The sequence below is a fragment of the Pelobates fuscus genome, chromosome 7 (genome assembly GCF_036172605.1).
Source record: "Pelobates fuscus isolate aPelFus1 chromosome 7, aPelFus1.pri, whole genome shotgun sequence".
NCBI lineage: Eukaryota > Metazoa > Chordata > Amphibia > Anura > Pelobatidae > Pelobates > Pelobates fuscus.
The window spans coordinates 50460142-50486477 of NC_086323.1; the positions used below are offsets into that span (position 1 = coordinate 50460142).

At 39.8% G+C, this 26336-nt stretch overlaps 1 protein-coding gene across 1 annotated transcript in view; it reads left to right on the forward strand.

Annotated features, from left to right (window-relative positions):
- Window positions 1–26336, forward strand: part of PAPPA2 (pappalysin 2) — a 166595-nt gene that overhangs the window by 92608 nt on the left and 47651 nt on the right. The window contains exons 8-14 of the mRNA XM_063428239.1: window positions 3187–3315; window positions 6667–6758; window positions 8430–8626; window positions 8983–9087; window positions 9471–9606; window positions 18077–18281; window positions 20173–20311. Of these exons, the coding sequence (XP_063284309.1) occupies window positions 3187–3315; window positions 6667–6758; window positions 8430–8626; window positions 8983–9087; window positions 9471–9606; window positions 18077–18281; window positions 20173–20311 (1003 nt within the window). The remainder of the gene's footprint in view (window positions 1–3186; window positions 3316–6666; window positions 6759–8429; window positions 8627–8982; window positions 9088–9470; window positions 9607–18076; window positions 18282–20172; window positions 20312–26336) is intronic.

The window sequence follows — 26336 nt, forward strand, 5'->3', positions numbered from 1 at the left end:
AATCAGTATTCTGGGGTAACACTAATACTGTTATAGTCCGTTATAGTGAGAGTTCATGGTGCTTTATCCACCATCACAGTGGTGGTCTGTGTACAGGGGAGTCGGGTAATAAATAGCCAATATTCAATGTATCTAACTATCAATAGGATTTTTGTATCGAGTGAATTGTATACACTTCTAGTGCCTTAAAAGATAAAGAAAATGGATATAGTGTAATACTGCAAATTGTATTATTATCACAAAACCCTTTCCCCTTCATGGAACTCTTACACAATATAATTGTGGTTGTTGTCTCCAATAACCACAAAAAGCGCACAGTACAGCACAGAAGTGTTCAAGGTTATATTATCACTTTACCGGTACACTCGATAAAACCAGTCTCCTGAGTAAAAGCTGGAATGAGTGATTCACGATCCAGAAAAGTGCAACAGCCACACAGCGTGGGATGATCTGTGACAGCTGAGATGCACGCAGGCCACGCTCCACATCAATGAGTTTCACCCACTCACTACAGGGTTTTTAAGACAAAGAGGAGGCGGAACTTGGCATCATTTATATACACCTTATGTAGAGAATATTCTTGGGAATATTCTTGATGTGTATAGCTGCGGAATTAACTATTGAGTAATGTTGCGTTTAAGTGTATCATATAATTTTTGTGCTCTTTTGTGTATTTTTGTTGCAGGGGTCAGAATACTGGCATACTTCTTCAATTGACTATTTGATTGGCTTTTGGTTGTTGAATACACTAGACAAGTGGTATACAACTTGATGTTGTGGACTATATCTCCTATAATGCTCTATTAGTTATAATGCTGACCTAAGAGTCAGCATCAGGGGAGTTATAGTCTAGAGCAGGGATAGGCAACCTTTGGCACTCCAGATGTTTTGGACTACATCTCCCACAATCCTCTTACAGCCACAATGCTGTTAAAGCATCATGGAACATGTAGTCCACACCATCTGGAGTGCCGAATGTTGTTTGTCCCTGGTCTAGAGTGCCAAGGACTTCCTACCCCTGTTCCAGGTTTTAAATATTGTATTTACTTATCCTCTTTATTTAACAATTAGGTATTTGTGAGTTATAAAACAAGGAATTAATTGTAGAATTCCACACTTCTTAACCCAGTAAAGAGTTCCGTCTGAGTTCCGCGTCTATCATTGCTATAAGCTCTGTCTTTTGCACCTGGCAGTCAGCATAGATAACACACACAGAGAAGGAGAAATTTGCAATGTTTGTCCTTGCTCTGCCTTGTCTGAATTGAATTATGATGTAATTTGCCAAATCTTGAATATAAATCTAAAAAAAAAAAAGAAGCATTTTCTGTAAAATACTTTAACACAAGGTATAGATAATTTTTTAATGTTTTATACAATGGTGTAAATTCCAGAGAAGTGACAATTCCCTTTTAAGGAAACTCAAAGAGCTTAGCGACAGCTTGTGGACAGAACCTAATTGTCAGCTGATTAATAGCTTTTACTATATAGCAGTCGGTGCACTCAAAACTTCAAATATATTACCATGTTGTTTGATATTGCTACGGAAGCTTCAAATGATTTATGAGGTTGTTTGATATTACTATAGAAATAAGCAAATGACTTTTGATATTTTTCATTCACTGTATTTGATAAACCTCTTTGCTTTATAAGAGTCTCTGATACAGTCAGTTTAGCTTAGCAGTAGCGTAATAGGACAAGTTTTTTTTTTTTTTTTTTTTATTGTATCAAGTGGGTAAAGGACACTTATTCTTGGGAAAATTTCAACCTTTTCCGGTAAAAGAAAATTATAGTTCCCTTATAATTTGTGTTGAATCACTTCTACCACAGAATTACATCCCTCATCGGATGTAACCAGGACGCAGTTTAATGTGGTTGTATTCTAAATAGCTGATCATATAGTATAATAATGTTAAATTAAATTAAATTAAATGAAATGCATGTTTTGTTCTACTGACATTAATACATTGCTTTGCTTCCCATGTTTTAGCCGAATTACACAGTAAGTAAAAGCTATTTAACTGAGCTGATATCTTCTTTATATTAAACTTCGTAGAAAAAAAAAATATTAAAAAAATAAGCTAAATAATACTAAATAAAAAAATAATCAAATATGCAATTATTTGCGAAGTCCCCACATTTGCAGCAAGTAACAGCATTTGCAGCGTCTGTAAGGAGCGCTCATCAAACAAGGAAGTGGCTCAGATGCTCGATTTCCAGATTGTTGAATGTGATTGCTAAAAATGTCTGCCTTTCAAAGCTTTAAAGGCACAGTGAAATTTATTGTCACAGAGTGTTGCACTTTGGCTGTTGTATTTTATTAAAAGGATAGAACAGCTGCATTGATTTCGAGGGATATCCAGGAAGGGATGGCTTATGGAGCAATGCTAATATTTAAAGAAAAAAAAAAAAATTATAAAATCCCTACTTGAAAAACTAAATGTAGCCTTACCTGTCCAGTCTACCTAACGTATATTTTATGGACTATTAGGTAAATATGACTTAGGGCTGGGTGACAATTAAAATATTACATTATATATTACATTTTATCCATGTGCTAGTACCTGGGTATATAGTCTCACTTTATGCCAATTCAATGCAACTCCTGCGAGAACTTTTACCGCTGTCAAAATTGCATTAAACACATTTTTTAGGCTATGGTGGGAATATTTCCAGTTCAATATTGGAAAAAAGAAATTACAAGAAATAAAGAAATAAAAAAAAAAAAATCATTTTTATGCTTCTTGAGAGATTTAATCTTTGTGTACAGTAGTGATCCTATTGCAGGGCAAAGGAATATAAAATTTTAAAGTATATCATAAAAACACATAATGGAATGGACAGTGTCAGGGCGCAAGAGAATCGAAAAATAGCAGACAGAGAGGAAATTTTCTGATTTCAAGCATTCACTGTTCGTGCTGTTGCAGCTAATGATTTAACAGTATAATATTTTTTTCAAGTGTTTTCAAAACAACATTTATTTTTGGTAAAAAAAAAAAAAAATACAAAAACAAATGTTTATTTTTAATATTAAGAAATTGAAAGCAGGTGTTGAAAAGGCTCCTAATTTTTTATTACGTGATAATAACAAATATAATTCAGCAGGTGCAGGTACTCACGTGCCGTTTTCTGTTTATAAGTATCAAGATTCCTTTAACGAAGCTTGTTTGTCTTGTCTTGTCTGTGCAGAGATGTCACGCCAGGGCAGACATACCAGTATCAGGTGCAAGTGGCTGCTGGGGTTTTCATGGGAGAACCATCCCCCCCTCTGATCCATGTTCACGGAGCACCATTTTGCGGAGATGGAAAGGTTAATAAGTAAGTTGTAAGGATTTAGAAATCTTTTTTTCTTTAGCAACTGTTCTAAAACATATATACTGCATAGAATGCATTTGCTTTATTAACTAACTTTAAGCTGTCTCATACTATAGACCAGTTTTAAGTGAAAGAACGTAAGAGCCAAATCAACTTTAACTTTTAATGAAGCGGTTTTGGTGTATAGGTAACGCCCTTGCATTCCCACTGCTCAATTTTTAGCCATTTAATATTTTTTTTTATGCAGTCCTTACCATGCCAACCCTTGCTGTAACTCATACATCATCTTAGAGCAATATAGTTTCATTTTTAACCCGATCTTACAACACAGTATGTTTACTTTAGAAGTTATTACCTTCTTCTTACCTACCTTACCTGTTAATTGAAATCTAATCACACACAGGAGGCTCCTGCAGGTTGTAGAATGCTGTTCTTTGAGCAGGACATAAGAAAACATTATGGTTTTGTGTAGGTCACAGGTTTATGTGGTTAGTGCAACATAAACAAAGTGATTTAACTCTGAAATGGCAGAGAATGAAGCAGTGAGACTGCAGGGGCATGGCGTTCACACCAAAACACTCTATTAAGCTAAAGCTGTGTTGGTGCTCAGAGTGTCATTTTTGTTAATATAATTGTAATATTGAAAGGGAACATCCACAATACAGCAGCATATTTTTATCTAAGGTACTGCGTTTTCTTTTATCCAGCACATTGATTGTTAAAGGTACTTTATCATAACGCAGTTCTTTATTTAAACATTTTCTGAATGATCACATTATCATGCTAAAACATGATCTATTAAGACAGCAAATGTGAAACATCTCTTGAATGGTTTACAATCCTGGTATGTGGATAATATTTTCTATGGTTATCATAATTCACAGTGTACATACTAATTCAATGGTAAAAGTTATGCAATGTTTTTGTAACCTGAGGAATCTCTCAGTTGGTGAATTCACTTGCCTAAAACGTAAGCACTTTTCATGACACCTACCATGGAGTACCTGTATGGGGAGGGGGGAGGTACTCCCCAAAGCCTGGTACAAGGCTATTATATATACAAAACATTATATGGGACACATCGATAATATATCTTACTAGGCACTATAAGTTTTGCATCTTATTGAATTGGTTATAGTATCTAAAGTCCCTAGCGCTGTCCATCTATTTTATATTAAACCATTTCAAGCAGTTTAATACTGAATCAGGGTGCCATCCACAGCCCTGCCCACACTAGACGTGTGGCTAAACAAGGATTATACACTTCCTTCTCGCCATACAGATTCATAACAGCAATGGGCACTATCATAGGCTGAAAGCAGTCAGCCGACACTCTCAGCCAATCACAGCTGCCCATTGCTCCTCAGGCTAATGCTTCCTCATGCAGTGCTCTTGTTTAGCATTAAAACAGTAAAAAAACAGTTTAATGTTGAGTGTATTGACAGAGCCAGGGGACTCAAGATACCATAACCACTTAAGTGCGATGAAGTAGTTACAATGCATGCTTTCACTATCCCTTCAATAGAAGGGATTTTAAGCGGCTGCGGGAACTTTTAATGTGAGCATCTTTTACATTGTTTTTACATTATTGTGCATTATCTTTATTATCAATATTTTATGCATTAAAATCTATTTTGTAACATTGGATACCTTGTTAAAGTCAATGCAACTTTTTTTTTTACTTCTTTCTGAAGGCACATTTTAAAAATGTACAATATTTAAAAAAAATCATTCACCAATTAATAGCAGTGAGCACGCTATTCTTTTTTAAAATTATACATATATACATGTTTGCCCTTTAGATGATCCCAGTCATTAAATTACCTGAATGACTGAACAGTGTCACTATTTTTTAGAATCTTGTTTAAATGTATATACATTATATTATAAATATGATGTGAATGTCCCTTTCTCCACAAGTGACATTGTAAGTGATAGCTGTCTAACCATTTTGCTCATAATTTCCAAAACTACGAAAACTGCCAAGTCTGCTAAAGCTTCATTTAAACATCTAGATTTATTACTGAAATGTATTTATAAAGCACCCATATATTTCTGAGTCAAGTACAATGGGATGATGCATGGTTCGAATGTCGCATAGTGTCACACTCTGTATTAATGGAAAGAGAGGTAGGGTGCAGTAATAAAATGGATTAGGCGGGCTTGGGTAACTATGGAGCTAAGCCTGACATCAGACTGAATCTCTTATCATAATTTAAGGATTAGGATTTTAGAAGTTGCAGTTCATTGAAAGCTTAAGGGCTGTTAGTTAATATAAAAGTAAGCAGTTTTACATGTAAGTTTTAAAGCATGTATGGAACATGTCTAGTGCAGGGGTAGGCAACCTTTGGAACTCTACATGTTGTGGACTACAACTACCCTGATGCTTTGCCAGCATTATGGCTGTTATATCCTTATGTGAGATGTAGTCCACAGCATCTAGAGTGACTAATGTTGCCTACCCCATGTCTAGTGTATTGCAAAGCCAATTAAATAGTCAAGCGATGAAGCGTGTCGCACAGGTGCTATCATTCTTATGTTGATAATAGACACAAGGGATTATGTTTGAAAAGAATTTATGGGAAATAATTTAACATTCAGAATGGGCATTCCATTGGTTCCTGTGTTGATTACCCTGCATTTAGAAGATCACCCCAACGTTATAGATAACCCCATTAAATTATAGATGCTTAGGTAGAGCATAGATATCACTTAAAGGCCTCCAGTTAATGTTGTTGCATATGCTTTTAAAATTATTTAATATTTTTGCATGGACTTTTCAGATTATTTAACATTATTATGTTAATTTTTTTTTTTTTTTATATTTATTATATATTGATATTATACACAGTCCTGCACTCACATTTGAGTCTTTAGTGCCACGGTGCTCCTTGAGCCTACTAACATAAATATCCATGAATAAATACTGGTCTTATTAATCAAATAAGTGTGTCTTAATGTAGCACAGTTAGCTTAAATCAGATCAACGTTTCAGCCCGTACCAGTACTTTCATCAGGTTGATGTGATTTAACCTAATCATGGTAAATAAAGATAAGAACTAATAAGACCATTGAGTGCCTTTGTTCGTGGATATTTTTCTGTTTATATATTGATATATTTTTTGATGTTTTAATATGTTGAAAAGATTACTTTTCAAAGTTTATCCAAAAATATTAAATACATTTGAAAGCTTAGTCCACAATATTGAATTGAGACCAAATTAAGACACACAGTTTGGCGTTAAAAGGTAGATAGCATCAAACAGAATTCTTAGAAATTTTTGAAAAATATATGGCCTTCATTTATACATACAGTTTAATGATCAATTATTTCATATTTATGCTGTGTCACAGGGAGCGTGTAGAGGAGTGTGATGATGGAGCGCTGCATGATGGTGATGGCTGTTCCCAAAAATGTTTACGGGAGCCAAACTACATTTGCCATGGTGAGTGTCTGATGTACAAGATGATAAGTTACAATAGCAGTAGTTGAACTATGACAGGGATGTGGAATTTATGTTGCCAAACTCCCAGGACATGCAGTTCTGAGCGATGAGCAGGTAGATCGTTTAATTCTTTTAGCCATGCCTTGGGGGCGGGTTGATGCCGGGCAGGGATTTCATCTTTGGCAGGAGAAGAGCTGGACTGTCCTACGCAGAAATGCCTTACCAGTATGTTGCAGCTCACTATTGGCTCACATGGAGTTGTGAAGAGTGGCAGTAGCCAAAAGCTTCTCATGATGCTCAGGAACAATTGCCACCTGGATTCAGAGTGATTTTATATCCTGGCAGCCAACATGCTGTTTCTGGGCAAAGACAGCATTTTGGCAGGCTTCAGCTTGTAATCAGTGCTGTGCATGCGTGTGTGTCATAGCAAGTTTGTGTGTGCGTGTCAGTCAGTGAATGAGCCTGTGTTAGTGGATGTTTGTGGCAGTGTGCAGTGTGTTCGTGTATGGGTCAGTGAGTGTGTGTTAGTAGATATGTGTGCAGTGTGTTTGTGTATGGGTCAGTATATACACCTCCCCAGTGCAGTTATAACAAGTTAGGTAATATTACCATATGTAAAATTAAGTGGGAAGTCTTCACTATGGAAAAGTATCTAGAGAATAACATTACCCCATTACCCCTAGGGGCCTACGGTTTTTAAAAACCCCACATTCAATAGAGAAGATGTGGAATTTATTGAAATTTGGAATTCAGCATTAGAATCAATACAGTTCACCATATGGTAATATTACCTAACTTGTTATAACTGCACTGGGGAGGTGTATATACTGATATATTGTATATGTGATTTGTTTTCTGTGTTTGGTATATATGGGAAGCACCATCATATCAGTTATACTACCCGCATAGTATCTCAGCTACGCAACAAATTGACACCAAGATTGTGAAGCGCCTACACACTATTGTTTTTTATTGTGTGTCTCAGTATGCAGTTTGTTTGTGCATGGGTCAGTCTCTGTGTGTATAAGTCTGCATTCTGTCTGTTTATGGGTCAATGTGTGTGTGTGTCAGTGTGTTTGTGTATGGGTCAATGAGTGTGTGTTGGTGGATGTGTGTGTCAGTGTGCACTGCAGTGTGTTTGTGTATGGGTCAATGATTGTATGTTGGTGGATGTGTGTGTCAGTGTGCAGTGTGTTTGTGCATGGATCAGTGTGTCAGTATTTTTCAGTATATCACAACCACATACAGCCAGCACACATCACATACACATCACATACATCCTGCACACGTCATTTGCCTCAAGCAAAAGTGCTCACCACACGCACATGACAGAACCAGCACACACATTACACAAAGCAAGAACACTCCACACACACATGACACACAGCCAGCAATCACTGTACATACATGACACACAGCAAGCACACACCACACACTATGAAAAAGGAGGAGACTATGGGAGTGCAGAGTGTAATTCACAAGACCCCGGATTTTTCCCAAATAAATCCAAATAGCAAAACTGAGGCCAAAGTGTTGCATGATACGGGCTCTGTTTTCCAGTGGAAAAGGTGTTCATGTAGATTTGAATGTATTGAGCTGTGAGGTGTTTGTAACAGCTGGCATGGCTGCTTGGATTTTATTAGTATGGACATGGTCTGATTTTCTTGGCAGGGGAGCCTAGTCTGTGCTATTTACAGAATGAAGACTATACCACTGAATCTCGTGACAACAGCATGGAACTATCAGCCAACTATGCTGCTCAACCATTAAAAGGATACATTGAGCAATGGGCTTCCAAAGCTTTTGCTTCCCACCAAGATGCCAACAAATGCCCGGTTTCTGCAGTAACTCAAGAGCCAGCCAGGAAGGTAATTTGATGTCTGCTTATTGTTTGTGTTACTTTTTTTATAATGCTTTCCCAATGATCTATTCCATTGCTTTTTATTGTTTCGAAAAAGAAGATAAATGTTTTATTTCTGTCACGCTCGTTGTTCAGATAATTGTTCTCCTTAATCTAGGACAATAAAGTGATTCCATAAATAATAACAAGAGCCATATATAAAGAGATTTCAAGTTCACTAAATGCATTGATGATAATTGTCTGCCTGTTACTGTTTGTCTATGGTCATAGTTACCTTTCATTTGTCTTACGCAATACTATAGTAAGTGGTGGACGAGCCAAGTCTATATTTGAAGTGTTTGTTCTATTTCCCCTTAATTCTAGAGCTGTTACCCTTTTGTTTTACCATCTTTCATCAACAATCTATTGGCGTGGTTTCCCTGTGCAGGGATAGGAAGCCTACCTCAGGAAGAACACGTATGGCTCAAGGTACCATTATCATACCATATTTTTTACAAGGGAATGTGTGTGGTTCAGGTTGTTGACAGATTAAAATATCCATGGATAACCATCTGGCAGTAGATGATGGACCCTAGTATGGTCATAGCTGAAGGGTCATAATGTATCTACTGATCCACCAACATAATTAAACATAAACAAAACAGCTTTTCCAAGGGATCTGTGAAACAGTATCAAGTAGGATTCCCAATCACACCCAAAAGAGGTGTAAAAGATGCTCAGCACAATTAGCAACTTTTTCATTGCCAGGATGCTTACAAGGACGTGCTTAAAAGGAACAATAATTGTAACTACATAACTGATTTATGGAATTCTACCAGCAGAGCAAGAACTGACAACAAGCTTTTCTTTAGGTGAGCTTTGACAAACCAAGTCTAGCGGATTCATTCCTTGTCTACCTGGCAGCTGATGGAGCCATTCTTGGTAGTTCGCAGAAATCGATGGTTACGGCTCATCTGACAGACATCAAGGGACAAAACCACACGCTTGGTGAGTTCTTTATTTCTGATACTGTTCCGCAATGCTCTCTGTGAGCATCAAGATTATTTGTTTTTTAATCGTAAAGAGAAAAAAAACATGTTTACAACTATTAATTTTATTTATTTAACACCAACAGATGCTTAGTAGTATGTATATAATACAACCAAGTTAGGCTGAAAAAGATAAACATATAAAGCTTATGCTCCGGAGAACCAACAAAATGATATATTTGCACGTCACAACTAAAGCAATATTTCAGCAGTAAGCATGCCCAGCATACCAAACTAGTGCGTGAAAACACAAAAAAAGTAGTTTTTTTTTGTATAGATAAAAGTTAAATATTTAATGAAACCTTCTTTATAAAGTACATTTATATTCCTTAAACAAAGAAACTTAAAGCAACACTAAGCTTTTTGCCAAGCCCTGCTCTAAGCTACATACCACCCAACATTGGTGTCCAGTGAATCAGAGAGTGGGGAAAAGGGACCAGGCCAGTCATACAAAATTGCTTCACTGGCACCACCCAAATGGGTAAAACCTCAGAAAATGGGAGAAAACTAACAAGTCAGCCTGATGTGAATGAGGGCAGACTGTTTCAGTGCTCTTTGCATTGTCCTACTGTCCTTAGCATATTCCTACTTCCTTGGTTGCCCTTAGTTTCTTGGTGGCCCCAAAAGCGGGACAACCGTTTGACTCCGTACAGGGGAAGGGTTCCATAGAAATTCTAATATCATAACCATATCTGAAACAGAACATACTAAATTTTTCCAAAAGTGATAACCAGGATTACAGCCATTTGTTATTATTTATCTTCAACCAAATAAGGAGTTAACCAAAACTGACCCAAAAGGAGGTTAAATGGGGGCAGTAAGGACAATCTAAACCTGCCTTCTGTCCATGCATGGGAACACCTGACACATTCCTTGTGCATACCTACTGTTTCATACATTAAAAGACAATAATCACATATAATACATTTGGTGATGTGATATATACGGATAGATTAGAACTTTAAATCATGGTGATAGTTATAGCTGAAGAGTCACAATGTATCTACTTCTGATTCCCCAACATAAATAAACATAAACCATTTTTCACAGTGATCATTCAGATAATCTCACTAACACCTATCAGTATGTGCGTACACAAAATACACAAAAGTAACATGTTAAAATTAATATAGAGACTGCAAACAGAGCTAAGCAAAGCCAAAGAACAATATATAGAAAAAAATGCAAAATCTCTTGTCCATTCTTAACTATCACTTTAATTCTCTCTTTTTTTAACTAATACTTAACAAGAAATATTACCATAAAAAAGAATAACAAGTGATTTATTTGTTAATAGAACAAAAATGGTACTCATGTAACATCACCTGTACACAGCTATAAGAAGGTAGAAGATCTGCTCCTAATAATGTTGTTTTTATGATTTACTCAAATCTAAGAAGACAATGATGACAACTGGATGCGAACAGGTGGTGGAAAAGACAATACTCATTTTTTTAAACACGATTGTACGCTACTTATTATTATGTTTATACTTTCGTTTAAGTTCAGTCATATAGTCAACAAGCAGCATATATATTGACTGATCCTACAAAAACAAAAATCATAAATATGTACATCTGAAATGTACATAAAAAGCCTTAGTATGGTTAATATGATTTTAATCTATCTATCTATCTATCTATCTATCTATCATCTGTCTGTCTATCTCTCTCTGTCTGTCTGTCTATCTGTCTCTCTCTCTCTGTCTGCCTGTCTGTCTATCTGTCTCTCTCTCTCTCTCTCTCTCTCTCTCTCTCTCTCTCTATATATATATATATTTATATTCATATCTCTCTCTGTCTGTCTATCAGTATGTCTGTCTGTCAAACATATAAAGGCTAACTTTAGTATTAACTCTAGCATTAGGAATACATGTTTGTATTTGTATTTCTTTTCAAATATTTTTTATTAGAGGTTTTATATTTTTACATCAATATATGCCATACTTTTATATTGAATACATAGAAGACAAATTGCATATGGAGATACATACATCACATGTACAAGAACAAAAAGAGTACAAACAAAACAACAAAAAATGTTATAGTTACAACAACACAATTACTTCTTATATGATTTTTTCCTTGTGTAGTAAACAATTAACTTTGTTTGTATTTCTAATGCTATAGTGTTACTTTAGATGGCAGAGCATTGTGCAGTGAGCATGATATATGTACCAAAACCACTTCATTAACCTTAAGTGGTTTAGGTGCTTAGACTGTCCTCTTAACATTGTGTTTACTTACCACCTCCATTTTTGTTCCCTGCCAATCATTGTTATAAATTCTGCCCATTGTACCTGGCCAGCATACAAAAAGATGGGCGATAAAACAACATTTCTTATTCTTCTCTCCATTTGCAATATGTCCCTTGGCTGTGCTTGGATTAAACTGGTTTGTAATATAATATGCTAAATCTTCATATCAATTTAAAAGAAAATTAAGTAATGCGTGAAAAAGTTTGCACAATGTGATTTTCCATACTTCATTCTGATAAATGAGGACTCCCCATTAAGACCTGATTAGTAAAAGGTTCTCCGGAAGAAAATTAACAAGCGCAATTGAACTACTTACTTGTAAACCTTACTAATTTTAATTCACTTTATTAAACCATCTGCTGAAGCTGTTTGTGGCTGAGTTTTGTTACAATAACCTAAGAATGTTGTAGAAAGCTCTCATATATATTATAGCAATAAAACTTTGTCATTTTGTGAAGATATCAGGAAACATCTGTTCTGTCTACAGTAATGTGATTCTTAATGCTGAAAATCACGTATAGTTGAAGAAAAAAAAAGATTTTTGTATAGTCTGTGTGGTATTTATAGGTTACATCCTGAAGTTATTAGTGACAGCAGTATGACTATATAAAATGATGACATAAATGAATTATTAGTTTGATAACTGATTTGATATTCTGATTTATTAATTGACTCACAGAATTAAATACAGTGGCCTCCACTGATATTAGCACTCTTGGTTAATATAAGCAAAGAAGGCTGTGGAAAAGTGTCCTTATTTCTTAACCTTTGACCTTTTATTTGAAAAATACACAAAAATACTCTGTTTTCATGTTTATCAAATAATTGCAAACACCACACAGATTTACCCCCCACAATTGAATCTTTGTTAAGTATATGTGTGGCACAACTATTGGCACCACTATGAATTAATATAAGAAGCATATATTTGAAGTATATTCCCAGTGACATTTTAAAAATTTAGTACACCTGGGCAACTAGAAACAGGAAATTGTTCAACCATGACTTCCTGTTTCTCAGGAGTATAAATATGAAGTAACACATAGTCCAAAGTCCTCAGAATACCCTACACTTGTGGTTACCAGACACAACACAGCCTTACACAACAAATTAAATATTTTTTAAATATATGTGTGGCACAATTATTGGCACTCCTATGAATTAATGTAAGAAAAATATATTTGAAGTATACTCCCACTGACATTTAAAAAATGTATTACACCTGGGTGACTAGGAACAGGAAACTGTTTAACCATGACTTCCTGTTCATCAGAGGTATAAATATTAAGTAACACATAGGCCAAATTCCCTTTGTCATCCAACCCAATGGATAAGACCAAAGAATATTCCAGAACTCGAGATACAGCTGAATCATAAATAATATGAATCTCCTTTTGATTTGTGATTCTGAATGATGACTAATAGTTAAGATAATTATTTTATTTACAGCTCAAGTGAGAAGTGACCAATAGAGTAAAAAAAGCGAGAAACAGTAAAATAATTATATATGTATGTAGATTGAATTAATATATAATATATGAATATAGATTTTGTTTACTGTTCCTTTGTTGGTTACTTTTCCCACTTGATCTGTGAACCAAATGGTGGGAAATGTTTCTGTTCCTATACTGCAATATATATACATATTATGTGTATATTTTGCAGTACACTGCTTGGACCATTTTTGATCCCTGTTGGTTCATGCAAATAATTTCTGACTATGGTTTTAATACCAAAATTCAGCCAACGTGAACTGTCATGTGGCCAACATTTGTGAGACTTGAAATATTTTCCATTATCGTTAAAAAATGACTTTGCTGAACTGAATTTTCTAGCTGTACACAAGTCTAAAGGATACAGGTAGTGCCAAAATAAATACAATATTGTGGTAAGTACCGTATATACTCGAGTATAAGCCGACCTGAATACAAACTGGGAAAACGTATTGACTCGAGTATAAGACTATGGTGGGAAATGCAGCAGCTACTGGTAAATTTCTAAATAAAATTAGATCCTAAAAAAATTATATTAATTGAATATTTATTTACAGTGTGTGTATATAATGAATGCAGTGTATGTATATGAGTGCAGTGTGTATATGAGTGCAGTGTGTGTATGAATGCAGTGTGTGTATATGAGTGCGTGTGTATGAATGCAGTGTGTGTGTATGAGTGCAGTGTGTGTGTATGAATGCAGTGTGTGTATGAGTGCATTGTGTGTATGAATGCAGTGTGTGTGTATGAGTGCAGTGTGTGTATGAGTGCAGTGTGTGTGTATGAATGCAGTGTGTGTGTGTGAGTGCAGTGTGTGTATGAGTGCAGTGTGTGTATGAATGCAGTGTGTGTATGAGTGCAGTGTGTGTATGAGTGTAGTGTGTGTGTATGAGTGCAGTGTGTGTGTGTGAGTGCAGTGTGTGTATGAGTGCAGTGTGTGTGTATGAGTGCAGTGTGTGTGTATGAGTGCATTGTGTGTGTGAGTGCAGTGTGTATGAGTGCAGTGTGTGTGTGTATGAGTGCAGTATCTGTATGAGAGCAGTGTGTGTGTATGAGTGCAGTGTGTGTATGAATGCAGTGTGTGTGTGTTGCAGAGCCTTGGTGGGGGGTGGGCATTTTTATTATTATGATGACCTATTTATGGAGAGCACTATGGGCCTTCTTTTTCTTTAATTGCATGCAAACTACACTACAACTACCGTTGTTGAGAGATATCCTACAAGTGGGGAGTTGAAATACCTCTGTAAGCTGTTTTACCGAGAGCTGGTTATAGCGCTGAAAAATGTGAGTTGGCAATTTTTAGTTCTACATTGTCTATAGTCCATAGACTTACAATACTGCACTACTGGTCTCCTATTCTCTCTTTTGCATATCCCATTGATGTGTGATACCACTCCTGAGACATCTTATTCAACATTTGAAGACTTTTATAACCTCGAAAGGACATTTTTATCTTTTACTTGGTACCTTTTTGCTTATTTTTTTTTTTTTATTCTTTATTTTTGTTATGCAAAAAAGGATCACAAATTGGCTTGCACTGCTACAACAGCCAGTGTGAGCCCACAATTGGTAAACATTTGAAAAACAGGCATATAGCAGGTGAGTAACATTGCACATTTTTTTTTTTTATAACAATAAACTTAGCTAGGTAGCGGAGCATGCCTGGACATCAATTTAAGTAATGGTATCGAGTGCCAGAGGTGTATCAATGCTGTGGGCGGGACATTACTATTGTGAAGGTAGAGACCAAAGCAGGTCTATTATTGGATGTCCTGTGGGAAAACCTATATTGAGAGACAGTGGGTCCTAAGCTACGTCTGCTCCTTGTTGTTTGAAGTTAAGTATTCTAGTTGAGTATTCTATTGGGGCCCCATGAGTTTCATCCCAGTGGTTTGCTTGTCTTATGGGATATTTGGTAGTTTCCCAGTGTGGACTTTGAGCTAAACGCGAGGTTGCTATGAAGACACCTATCTGCAGGTGACTTTGTACCCTACCGGGCTCTGGTGAGTAAGTTCACCTATTGGTTCCCTTGCGGGGGTATGGTAGGGGGGGGAAGGTATGAGTAGGCCAGTTGGGATATACTAGGTCTGAGGATTGTGAGCGGACTAGTACAGGGGTACATTCAAGGTAGTGTGATAAGTAGTCGGTGAGGACATGGTGACAGTTACTGGTGCATCTGTGCCGTGTAGAGACGGCGGTGTATTTAGAAAACATAAAACATTTAAAGTATAACACGAAAACATTAATAGAGAGGAACGAGAGAGAGTTCTCTTAAATGCCTGGCAGGCAGCAATCAGTCCAGCACATCAGTTGGACCTCTATGCGGACAAACCAGCTCCGGCTCGGGCTTCACGGTGGCAGTCAGGTCGGCATCGCATTCCGGGTCGGTCTTGGATTAAAGTCCGCTATGTGTGCAGGGTTTATGTGGAGCAGAGTCCCGCTTGCCCCGCTCTGGGGGGTGGTAAGACTAATTGATTGCAGATGCGCTTCCAATTCTTGTAGGCTACGTGCCTTGTAGGTATTCCCCCCATGGGTGAAGATCAGTGCTCGAGGGGTGCCCCATCGGTATGCTATGTTCTTGGCGCAGAGGTGTTGAAGCTGCGGCTGTAGTGATTTCCTCCAGGATAGGGTACTTTTGGTAACGTCCGGAAAGACTAGGAGCGTGGCTCCTTCAAAGGTTAAGGGGGTTTTCCCTCTTGTCGCTGCTGAGAAGGTGTTCTTGTCCTGGAGGTTTTGGAAGCAGAGGATGAGGTCCGCCGGTGCTGCTTGTGGTACCTGTGCAGGCTTGGGAAGCCGGAACATCCCGTCTAACTTTATGGCTTTGGCCTGTTTGGGTGTCAGCAAAGCTTCAAACAGGCGTCTGATAAAGTGGGGTAATTCCTTGAGGTCTCCGGTCTCCGGTATGCCTCTAAGTTTTAGATTGTATCGCCGTCTTTGGTCTTCGAGTGTGTTCACTCGGTTTTCAGCAGCTAGTTGCCTGTCTTGGAGGTCTGCCACTGATTTCTCTACCATCGTGAGTCGGGTGTCATGGACACTGGAGTTGGCTTCGAGTTGTGTGGTTATGGCCTGGATGCCTTCTATGGCGGTTTTATAGTGGGCCCTGTCCGCAGCCAGGTCTTTTCGCAGGTCCGCGAACATGGCTTTGAGCAGGTCCGCCGTCACCGGTTCCCCGGCCTGCAAGGGTTTGTCAGCCCTTTTCTGCGGTGGGTCATAAGAGGCTCCCTCCTCGAGATCTATGGAGGCCTCGTCGGATGAGTACGATAACTCGTCCCTGAGCGCCATCTTGGCCCATGCGGCCTGCTGCGAGCTGCGTAGCATTTCTCCAATATCTTTGCTTATCGGGCACTTGTCAGCTCGGGGCTTTTTAGTTTTCCTGCCCATCGCCTTCTTTTGTGTTGCAGGTACGGTTTGGGGTCAGTTTGGGCTGAAAACGCCTGTTGTGCCACGGTTTCAGCAAAGTAGGGCTTGGAGCTCAGAGAGTTGCGTCCGCGCCACCTTTTTGCTTAATTACCACAATATTGTATTTATTTTGGCACTACCTGTATCGTTTGTTTTGTTTGTTCAATTTATCCTTGAAGGTTTTGAGAGTTACCTTCCTATTCAGGTGTGCAGCCCCCTTGTGATCAGTTATTGTAGCGCTGTTCCACTCTTGTTTTTTGTGTGCACAAGTCTAGTTGTAAGAAGGTACATGGTAGTAATTAGGTAGCTGATACTTTACATTGTGAGATTTGGTACTTAAAGGGGCAATCTAAGCACCATCTGTATCAAACTGTTATCAAGCAGTGCCCCGGAGTACTGGTCAAACCGCTTTAAAAATGGTTTGACTCACAGAGTGAATTAAAGGGACACTATAGTCACCTGAACAACTTTAGCTTAATGAAGCAGTTTTGGTGTATAGAACATGCCACTGCAGCCTCACTGCTCAATCGTCTGCCATTTAGGAGTTAAATCCCTTTGTTTATGAACCCTACTCACACCTCCCTGCATATGACTTGCACAGCCTTCTATTAACACTTCCTGTAAAGAGAGCCCTATTTAGGCTTTCTTTATTGCAAGTTCTGTTTAATTAAGATTTTCGTATCCCCTGCTATGTTAATAGCTTGCTAGACCCTGCAAGAGCCTCCTGTATGTGATTAAAGTTCAATTTATAGATTGAGATACAATTATTTAAGGTAAATTACATCTGTTTGAAAGTGAAACCAGTCTTTTTTTCATGCAGGCTCTGTCAATCATAGCCAGGGGAGGTGTGGCTAGGGCTGCATAAACAGAAACAAAGTGATTTACCTCCTAAATGACAGTGAATTGAGCAGGGGAATGATCTATACACTAAAACTGCTTTATTTAGCTAAAGTAATTTAGGTGACTATAGTGTTCCTTTAAAGTATTGAATTTTCTTAACTAAATATGTAAAATGTAATTTTCTGATATTTTTTATATTTATGTTCTAAGAAAACGGTGACTTTGCTCCCGTGTTACATATTTTTTCCCATCAAATCCCTTTACCTGATATTTAAGCTTCTATTAAAATGTACTGGTACTTTGATTTCTTGTATTTATATAGGTCCAATATTTGAAATGTTTTTAGCACAACAGAAATCCATGTAAAGCCTTAGCTGTTTCTTTGTGAGAAAATAAGAGGATTTTTAAAAGAGCTAACCAGAAATCTCTTCTGTTTTTAGGAACCCACATCCTTTCTTGCCAAAAGAACCCTCTAGTTCTAAACGGTTTAAATGGCCCTGAGGGCCCTATGCACATTGCTGTGTCACTCACACTTCTTTTCTCTACCACATTGGTGGGAATTTCTGGTATAGCAATGAGGGTCCCTGCCTCTGGCGGCCATTCATGCACAGGGATCAACTGGCTAAAAGCAGGACACCGATGCAGGTATGAACTATAGTGCTTTAAATAGAAATGCAATGTTCCTATTTTAACCACAACTTCCGTTTCAAGGAAGAATCTAGCATTAAAAATAGATATTTTTACTTTTAAAGTTTGAGGGTTTGTAAAGGTTTTAAAATGTAGTTAAACTTTCCTGTAATGAGTGCCAAGACAGACTCCTCTACTGCCCAAAACACTTCATGTAGGATCGCCAATCAATATGGGCAATTGGAATCATTCTGCTGTACACGATGACATCAAATGGGAACAACTTTGCAAATTTAAGTTTTAAAGGTGGAACTACCTCATTGCCATTTCTCAGAAACAAACTGAGAAGAAGGACAATATCTATGCATTAAGGTGGTTTTGTTGCATACAGTATCACTTTAAGAAATGCGTGTTTTAGCCTTCTTAAAATATTACAGAATTTATTTCTTTACAAATACGTGTGACTCTTCTTTTATTAATTTGTTTCCATGTTGCTATGTTGTCTTGAAGGATCTGTTTATATGAAAACCCCAAGTTAGGAGGGAATTTGGCTATGTTTACCTGTCACAATGTAAGCTGCCAGGAAGTTAGCTTAAAGTTGAGAGATGTTGGGTCATCACCAATTATATCTTTGAAATTTTATTTCATTTATATGTTGGCATCTTCAAAATAGTTTGCGTCCATTACTAAAATGTTTTCTTTCTTCTAAAATCTTATTTTTTCAGCCCCAAAAAAGGCCAAATAAATATCCATAATAGCCGCCGCAATAAAAATAAAAATTAAAAAACAAGCGCAAAAAAAAATAATCCATCTTCACCCGGTGAGCTCTGCAGGGTGGGGGAAGGCTTATAAAGCCTTGCCCCGCCGTGCAATTAGGCTCAGAGCGCTCTGATTGGTGGGTTTAAGCCATCCAATCAGAATGCTCTGACAGGTAAATGAAGAGACTGACAGGTAAGTCTCTACATTTACCTGTCACAGCACTCTGATTGGTTGGTTTGAAATCCACCAATCAGAGTGCTCTGTGCCATTTTACACAGCGTGGGAAAGTTCTTTGGAATGTTCCCACACTGTGTAATTTGACTCATAACTCTCTGATTGGTTCGCCGGCGAACCGTTCGGGACATCACTATAGATGGCACATAAATTAGATATTGCACCGCCAAAGATTTTTTTTTTCAGAATATATGCGCTCTCGATGCTAGCCCAGTCAGCAGGCAAACAATGCTGATTATTTTTTTGTTTGTTTGTTTGCAAAAAGCAGGTAAATGATAATCTGCAAATGTGCATCTTACCGGATGCATTCAGCCTTGATTTTCTCTCAAATTTGTGCTTTAGAAATGTCCAGACACCTTGCTTTATATAAGCACTTGAAGCGCACTGATTTTACACTTTTGCACTGATTTATGATTACACTTGGCCAAATGGGGCAGATTTGCAATGACAACCATTCAGCCAATTTTGGCTTTAATAAATATGAAGGATGTCAACTGCAATTTGGTCATTTTTACTGAATTGTCTCTGTCTTGTGTTTAGTAAATAAAGCTCAGGGATTTTACTACAGTACCATGGACAGCATTGGGCATGATATTACAAAGTAACTGTGGCATTTATTGTGTATACACAAAGCAATTTAAAGCAATTAACCCCAGAGTTTCTATGGATAGACAGATATATATATTCCAACCTTTTAAGAATACATGCTATTAAATATTAATTAATTAATATAAATTAATATTAATATTAATTAATGGTGGCTATTAACAAATGCTCGTTTTATGTATGATAACATTCTTTGTATGTTTACATTTTAATATGCAAAATAATGATCACCACATTGAGTGATACATGTAGCTGGCACCCCACGGTATTCAAAAACGACTAAACAATTTTCTCTTTGTCTTCCAAACAGCTCGTGTCCCCCTTTAAATATCCCTCATGGCTCGGCTCACTGCTCTTTAGATGTGGATGGAGACACTCGGTGCTCAGTCATGTGCGATGAAGGATATGCTGTACTTGCTGCCAGCAAGAGGGGATCTAGTTTCATGCAGGTAGGGGAGAAACACATGGCATTAAAAAAACATATAACACATCTGTCATATGTTTGTGTCTTATTAATCAGTTGAGGAAATTAGAGATAATGTTTAAGCTCAATAATATTTGCATAAATAACAGCAGGTGGGATGCAAAGTGTTTATGAGATGATGGATACAAAAATAACTGGAAGTGTTCCTTACTGCCCGTAGGTGTCACTAGGCTGGAATGAGAGATAGGGGTTTATGTCCTATCTTTTCCCATTAACATATAATTTCCTGAAATATACATGTGATCTACGACTAATAGTCACAGCATCCAGTGATGGCGAGAGCTAAATAGCACAGTTATACGCATGGAAGTTAAACTTGTATTATATGCCGATTTTTGTTTTATTTTCCTAAACAAGTTCACCTGTGCTAGTGCTGCATTGTTGGAACAGGCGTGTGTTATGTACGTGTCTGTTTTTTCATTTTATTAATGACTAGAATTCACATCCACATAAAGTTGTCCTTTTAAACGTGGAAAGAATAGATATTTAGTATTTCACAATGTATTGCAATGTTTCTATCAGAGATTCCAGATCAAAACATGTACAACACAAAAACAAAAAAACAAACAAACAAAAAACAACAGAACAAAGCTTAAAGGAACACTTTAGAATGTGACGGCAGATAAGAACCATTCAGCCCATCTAGTCTGCCCAATTTTCTTAATACTTTCATTAGTCCCTGGCCTTGTCTTATATCTGGAATATCCTTATGCCTATTCCACGAATGCTTAAACTCTTTTACTGTGTTAACCTCTACCACTTCAGCTAGAAGGCTATTCCATGCATCCACTACCCTCTCGATAAAGTAATACTTCCTGATATTATTTTTAAACCTTTGTCCCTCTAATTTAAGACTATGTCCTCTTGTTGTCGTAGTTTTTCTTCTTTTTAATATAGTCTCCTCCTTTACTGTGTTGATTCCCTTTATGTATTTAAATGTTTCTATCATATCCCCCCTGTCTCGTCTTTCCTCCAAGCTATACATGTTAAGATCCTTTAACCTTTCCTGGTAAGTTTTATCCTGCAATCCATGAACCAGTTTAGTAGTCCTTCTCTGAACTCTCTATAAAGCAGGGGTAGTCAACCTTTTTCTACCTACTGCTCACTAATGCATCTTTCTTGATGGAAAAATTTCCTTACCGCCCACCAGTTTTCGCGCAAGTGCAGATTATTTTTTAGAAAGGAGTGCGTTTTCAAAAATAAAATAAACGTACATTTATCCTTTTATTTCTACTTTATTCATGTTTATAATGTTTTTAACTTTATAAAGTTTAATGAGAAAACAATAAAGTAAATTAAAATTACCTTTACTAGTGATTAATGAGGTCTTTGAGGTTGATGCTGCGAGACTAAATATTATCTGGTTCGATTTTCGGAAGGTGGATGGGGGGGCTGTGAGGTGGGTAGGTGTTCTGTAAGCTGGGTAGGGGGGCTGTATGGTGGGTAGGGGGACTGTGAGTTAGTATGGGGGCTGTGAGGTGAGTAGAGGGGCTGTTAGGTGGGTACGGGGACTGTGAGGTGGACAGAAGGACTGTGGGTGGATAGGGGGGATATATAGTGGGTAGGGGGACTGTGAGGTAAATAGGGGGGCTGTATAGTGGGTAGGTGGACTGTGAGGTGGGTAGGGGGCAGTATAGTGGGTAGGGGAGCTGTGAGGTGGGTAGGGGGGCTGTATAGTGGGTAGGGGGGCTGTATAGTGGGTAGGGGGGCTGTGAGGTGGGTAGGGGGCTGTATAGTGGGTATGGGGGCTCTATAGTGGGTAGTGGGTATGTATAGTGGGTAGGGGGCTGTGAGGTGGGTAGGGGGCTGTATAGTGGGTAGGGGGCTCTATAGTGGGTAGGGGGGCTGTATAGTGGGTAGGGGGACTGTAAGGTGAATAGGGGGCTGTATAGTGGTTAGGGAGCTGTGAGGTGGGTAGGGGGCAGTATAGTGGGTAGGGGGCAGTATAGGGGGTAGGGGAGCTGTATAGTGGATAGGGGGACTGTGAGGTGGATAGGGGGCTGTATAGTGGGTAGGGGGGCAGTATAGTGGGTAGGGGAGTTGTGAGGTGGGTAGGGTGGCTGTATAGTGGGTAGGGGGGCTCTATAGTGGGTAGGGGGGCTGTGAGGTGGGTAGGGGGCTGTATAGTGGGTAGGGGAGCTGTGAGGTGGGTAGGGCGGCTGTATAGTGGGCAGGGGGGCTGTGAGGTGGGTAGGGGGCTGTATAGTGGGTAGGGGGGCTGTATAGTGGGTAGGGGTACTGTGAGGTAAATAGGAGGGCTGTATAGTGGTTAGGGAGGCTGTGAGGTGGGTAGGGGGGCAGTATAGTGGGTAGGGGGCAGTATAGTGGGTAGGGGAGCTGTATAGTGGATAGGGGCAGTATAGTGGGTAGGGGAGCTCTATAGTGGATAGGGGGACTGTGAGGTGGATAGGGGGCTGTATAGTGGGTAGGCGGTCTGTGAGGTGAATAGGGGGGCTGTATAGTGGGTAGGGGGACTGTGAGGTGCGTAGGGGGGCAGTATAGTGGGTAGGGGAGCTGTGAGGTGGGTAGGGGGGCTGTATAGTGGGTAGGGGGGCTCTATAGTGGGTAGGGGGCTGTGAGGTGGGTAGGGCACTGTATAGTGGATAGGGGAGCTGTGAGGTGGGTAGGGGGGCTGTATAGTGGGTAGGGGGCTGTATAGTGGGTAGGGGGACTGTGAGGTGAATAGGGGGGCTGAATAGTGGTTAGGGAGGCTGTGAGGTGGGTAGGGGGGCAGTATAGTGGGTAGGGGGGCTGTGAGGTGGGTAGGGGGCAGTATAGTGGGTAGGGGGCATTATAGTGGGTAGGGGAGCTGTATAGTGGGTAGGGGGCCCCTTAGTGGGTAGGGGGCTGTGCGGTGGGTAGAAGGGCTGTATAGTGGGTAGGGGGCTCTGAGGTGGGTAGGGGGCTGTATAGTGGGTAGGGGGCTGTGAGGTGGGTAGGGGGGCTGTGAGGTGGGTAGGGGGGCAGTATAGCGGGTAGGGGAGCTGTATAGTGGGTAGGGGAGCTCTATAGTGGGAAGGGGGCTGTGAGGTGGGTAGGGGGGCTGTATAGTGGGTAGGAGCAGTGAGGTGGGTAGGGGGGCTGTGAGGTGGGTAGGAGGCTGTGAGGTGAGTAGGGGGCTCTATAGTGGGTAGGGGCTGTGAGGTGGGTAGGGGGCTGTATAGTGGGTAGGGGGCTGTGAGGTGGGTAGGGGGTCTGTGAGGTGGGTAGGGGGGCAATATAGCGGGTAGGGGAGCTGTATAGTGGGTAGGGGAGCTCTATAGTGGGAAGGGGGCTGTGAGGTGGGTAGGGGGGCTGTATAGTGGGTAGGAGCAGTGAGGTGGGTAGGGGGGCTGTGAGGTGGGTAGGAGGCTGTGAGGTGGGTAGGGGGCTCTATAGTGGGTAGGGGGCTGTGAGGTGGGTAGGGGGCTGTATTGTGGGTAGAGGGACTGTCTGTGAGGTGGGGGGGCGTTTGAATGGTGGAAGGGGGCTGTAAAAAGGTAAATACCTTTCAGTGACCTCTTGGTCCAGTTGCAGCTCTCCAGAAATGTGTGGGGGGTGGAGCTTGTTTGCGGGAGGCAGAGCTTCTGTTAGGAGGTGGGGCATGTGGCCGAAATGATTTTAAATTGTGCAGGGAGACTGACAGGTCTCCCTGCAGCTGCTGGCAGCCACACCAGCTTCCAGCTCCTCCCTCCTCCCTCCCCTCAGACTGTCAGGCTGGCACAGTCCGAGGGGAGGATTAATCAGAATGATCATTAGGGCTGTCAGCCCAACCCCAGCTTGCTGTGTCCGGCCCAGCCACCCACTCTCTCAAACGGAGGATTTAGCCGCCGATATCCCTACCGCCCACCTGGAATCCTGAAACGCCCACTAGTGGGCAGTAGGGACCAGGTTGACGACCCATGCTCTAAAGTATCAATATCCTTCTGAAGATACAGTCTCCAGTACTGCGTACAATACTCCAAGTGAGGTCTCACCAGTGTTCTGTACAATGGCATGAGCACTTCTCTCTTTCTACTGCTAATACCTCTCCCTATACAACCAAGCATTCTGCTAGCATTTCCTGCTGCTCTAAGCTTTAAGCACCACAACAACTTTAGCTTAATAAAGCAGTTTGGGTGTATAGATTATGCCCCTACCGAATCGGTGACAGATTCTTTGCCATTTAGGAAATAAAACTGCTCTGTCATGAAATATGTATATAAATGTTTTGCAGTTCCTAAAGAAATGTTTATAAAGACTGAGTTGGAATGTCATTGAAATCCCAAAGCAGTCAAAGTAGGGACAAGATTGTCTTATAAACAAGCTGACAAAACTTTACAGAAGTTGGAGCTTTCATCAAGTGCTGTCAATTCCCCCAGCCGTTGCTAGAGATGATTGTGGGAATAAGGCATTGTTGCACTAAATGAAAGACAATATTTATGGGGGTGGTCCCCATAAATCCAGTGGTCTTGCAGGACCTTTTATTGAAATCAGTGTTGTACTCGAGCTGAAGATAAAGGACTGCGGTGCCCTTATGGGGGGCATCATCAGGTAAGTATAACTAATCCATGTTGTCAGTATAGAACTCATCCATGTAATACGTATAACTTATCCATATGGCACCTCACGGTCACTGCAGCCCAAAATATGCAAAGACCTGAAAAGGGGACAGGGTTGCTTTAAAGCAGGAGTCCTCAAACTCCGACCCCCCAGATGTTGCTGAACTACAACCCCCATGATTCTCTGGCTATCTATGTAATTCAAAGAATCATGGGAGTTGTAGTTCAGCAACATCTAGGGGGCCGGAGTTTGAGGACCCCTGCTTTAAAGACTCACTCCAAGCTTAATACTCTACTTGTTAAATGTCTCATTTGTAATTCTTCTTTTGCTCCTGTTTTTTGAAACATGATAAAAGTTGCATAATTTTCTTTTGTTTATTGCAAAGTACTGTAAAATGTTGCATTTCTTAAAAAGTTTTTAAAGCAAAAAACAAAACAAATCTATCATTGTGAATGCTAAAAGACTCTATTAAATGCAAAACACAAACAATGTGTATGTAACTATATATGGAAGGAATAAAAAATAAAACACAAAATAACTATTGTACTTTGTATACGTGTTGCTGAAAACGGTATGTCTTAAACCAGTGCTCCCCAACCTTTTTATCGCCGCGGACCGGTAAACATTTGATAATTTTTCCGTGGCCCACTTGTTTTGATTTAATAAGACAAAAAAAAAACAGTCACATATATTAAAAAAACACGCAGACACATACATAGTAAGATAATCACAAACACAGTCACATAAAGACATAGATTCAAAATTGAGTGTATGTGTGTGTGAGCGGTGCAGTGTGTATGTGAGGGTGGCAGTGTGTGTGAGAGTTGCAGTGTGTGTGTGTTTGGGGCGGTGTGTGTATGGGGGGCAGTGTTTGCGGGGCAGTGTGTGTAGTGTGTGTATGGGGCAGTGTTTGGGGGCAGTGTGTGTAGTGTGTTTATGGGGCAGTGTTTGTGGGGCAGTGTGTGTAGTGTGTGTATGGGGCAGTGTTTGCAGTGTGTGTATGGGGCAGTGTTTGGGGGCAGTGTGTGTATGGGGGCAGTGTGTGTAGTGTGTGTATGGGGGCAGTGTTTGGGGGCAGTGTGTGTAGTGTGTGTATGGGGGAGTGTTTGTGGGGCAGTGTGTGTAGTGTGTGTATGGGGCAGTGTTTGTGGGGCAGTGTGTGTAGTGTGTGTATGGGGGCAGTGTTTGCGGGGCAGTGTGTGTAGTGTGTTTGTGGGGCAGTGTGTGTAGTGTGTGTATGGGGCAGTGTTTGTGGGGCTGGGTGTGTAGTGTGTGTATGGGGGCAGTGTGTGTAGTGCGTGTATGGGGCAGTGTTTATGGGGCAGTGTTTGTGGGGCAGTGTGTGTAGTGTGTGTATGGGGCAGTGTTTGTGGGGCTGTGTATGTAGTGTGTGTATGGGGCAGTGTTTGTGGGGCAGTGTGTGTAGTGTGTGTATGGGGCAGTGTTTGGGGGCAGTGTGTGTAGTGTGT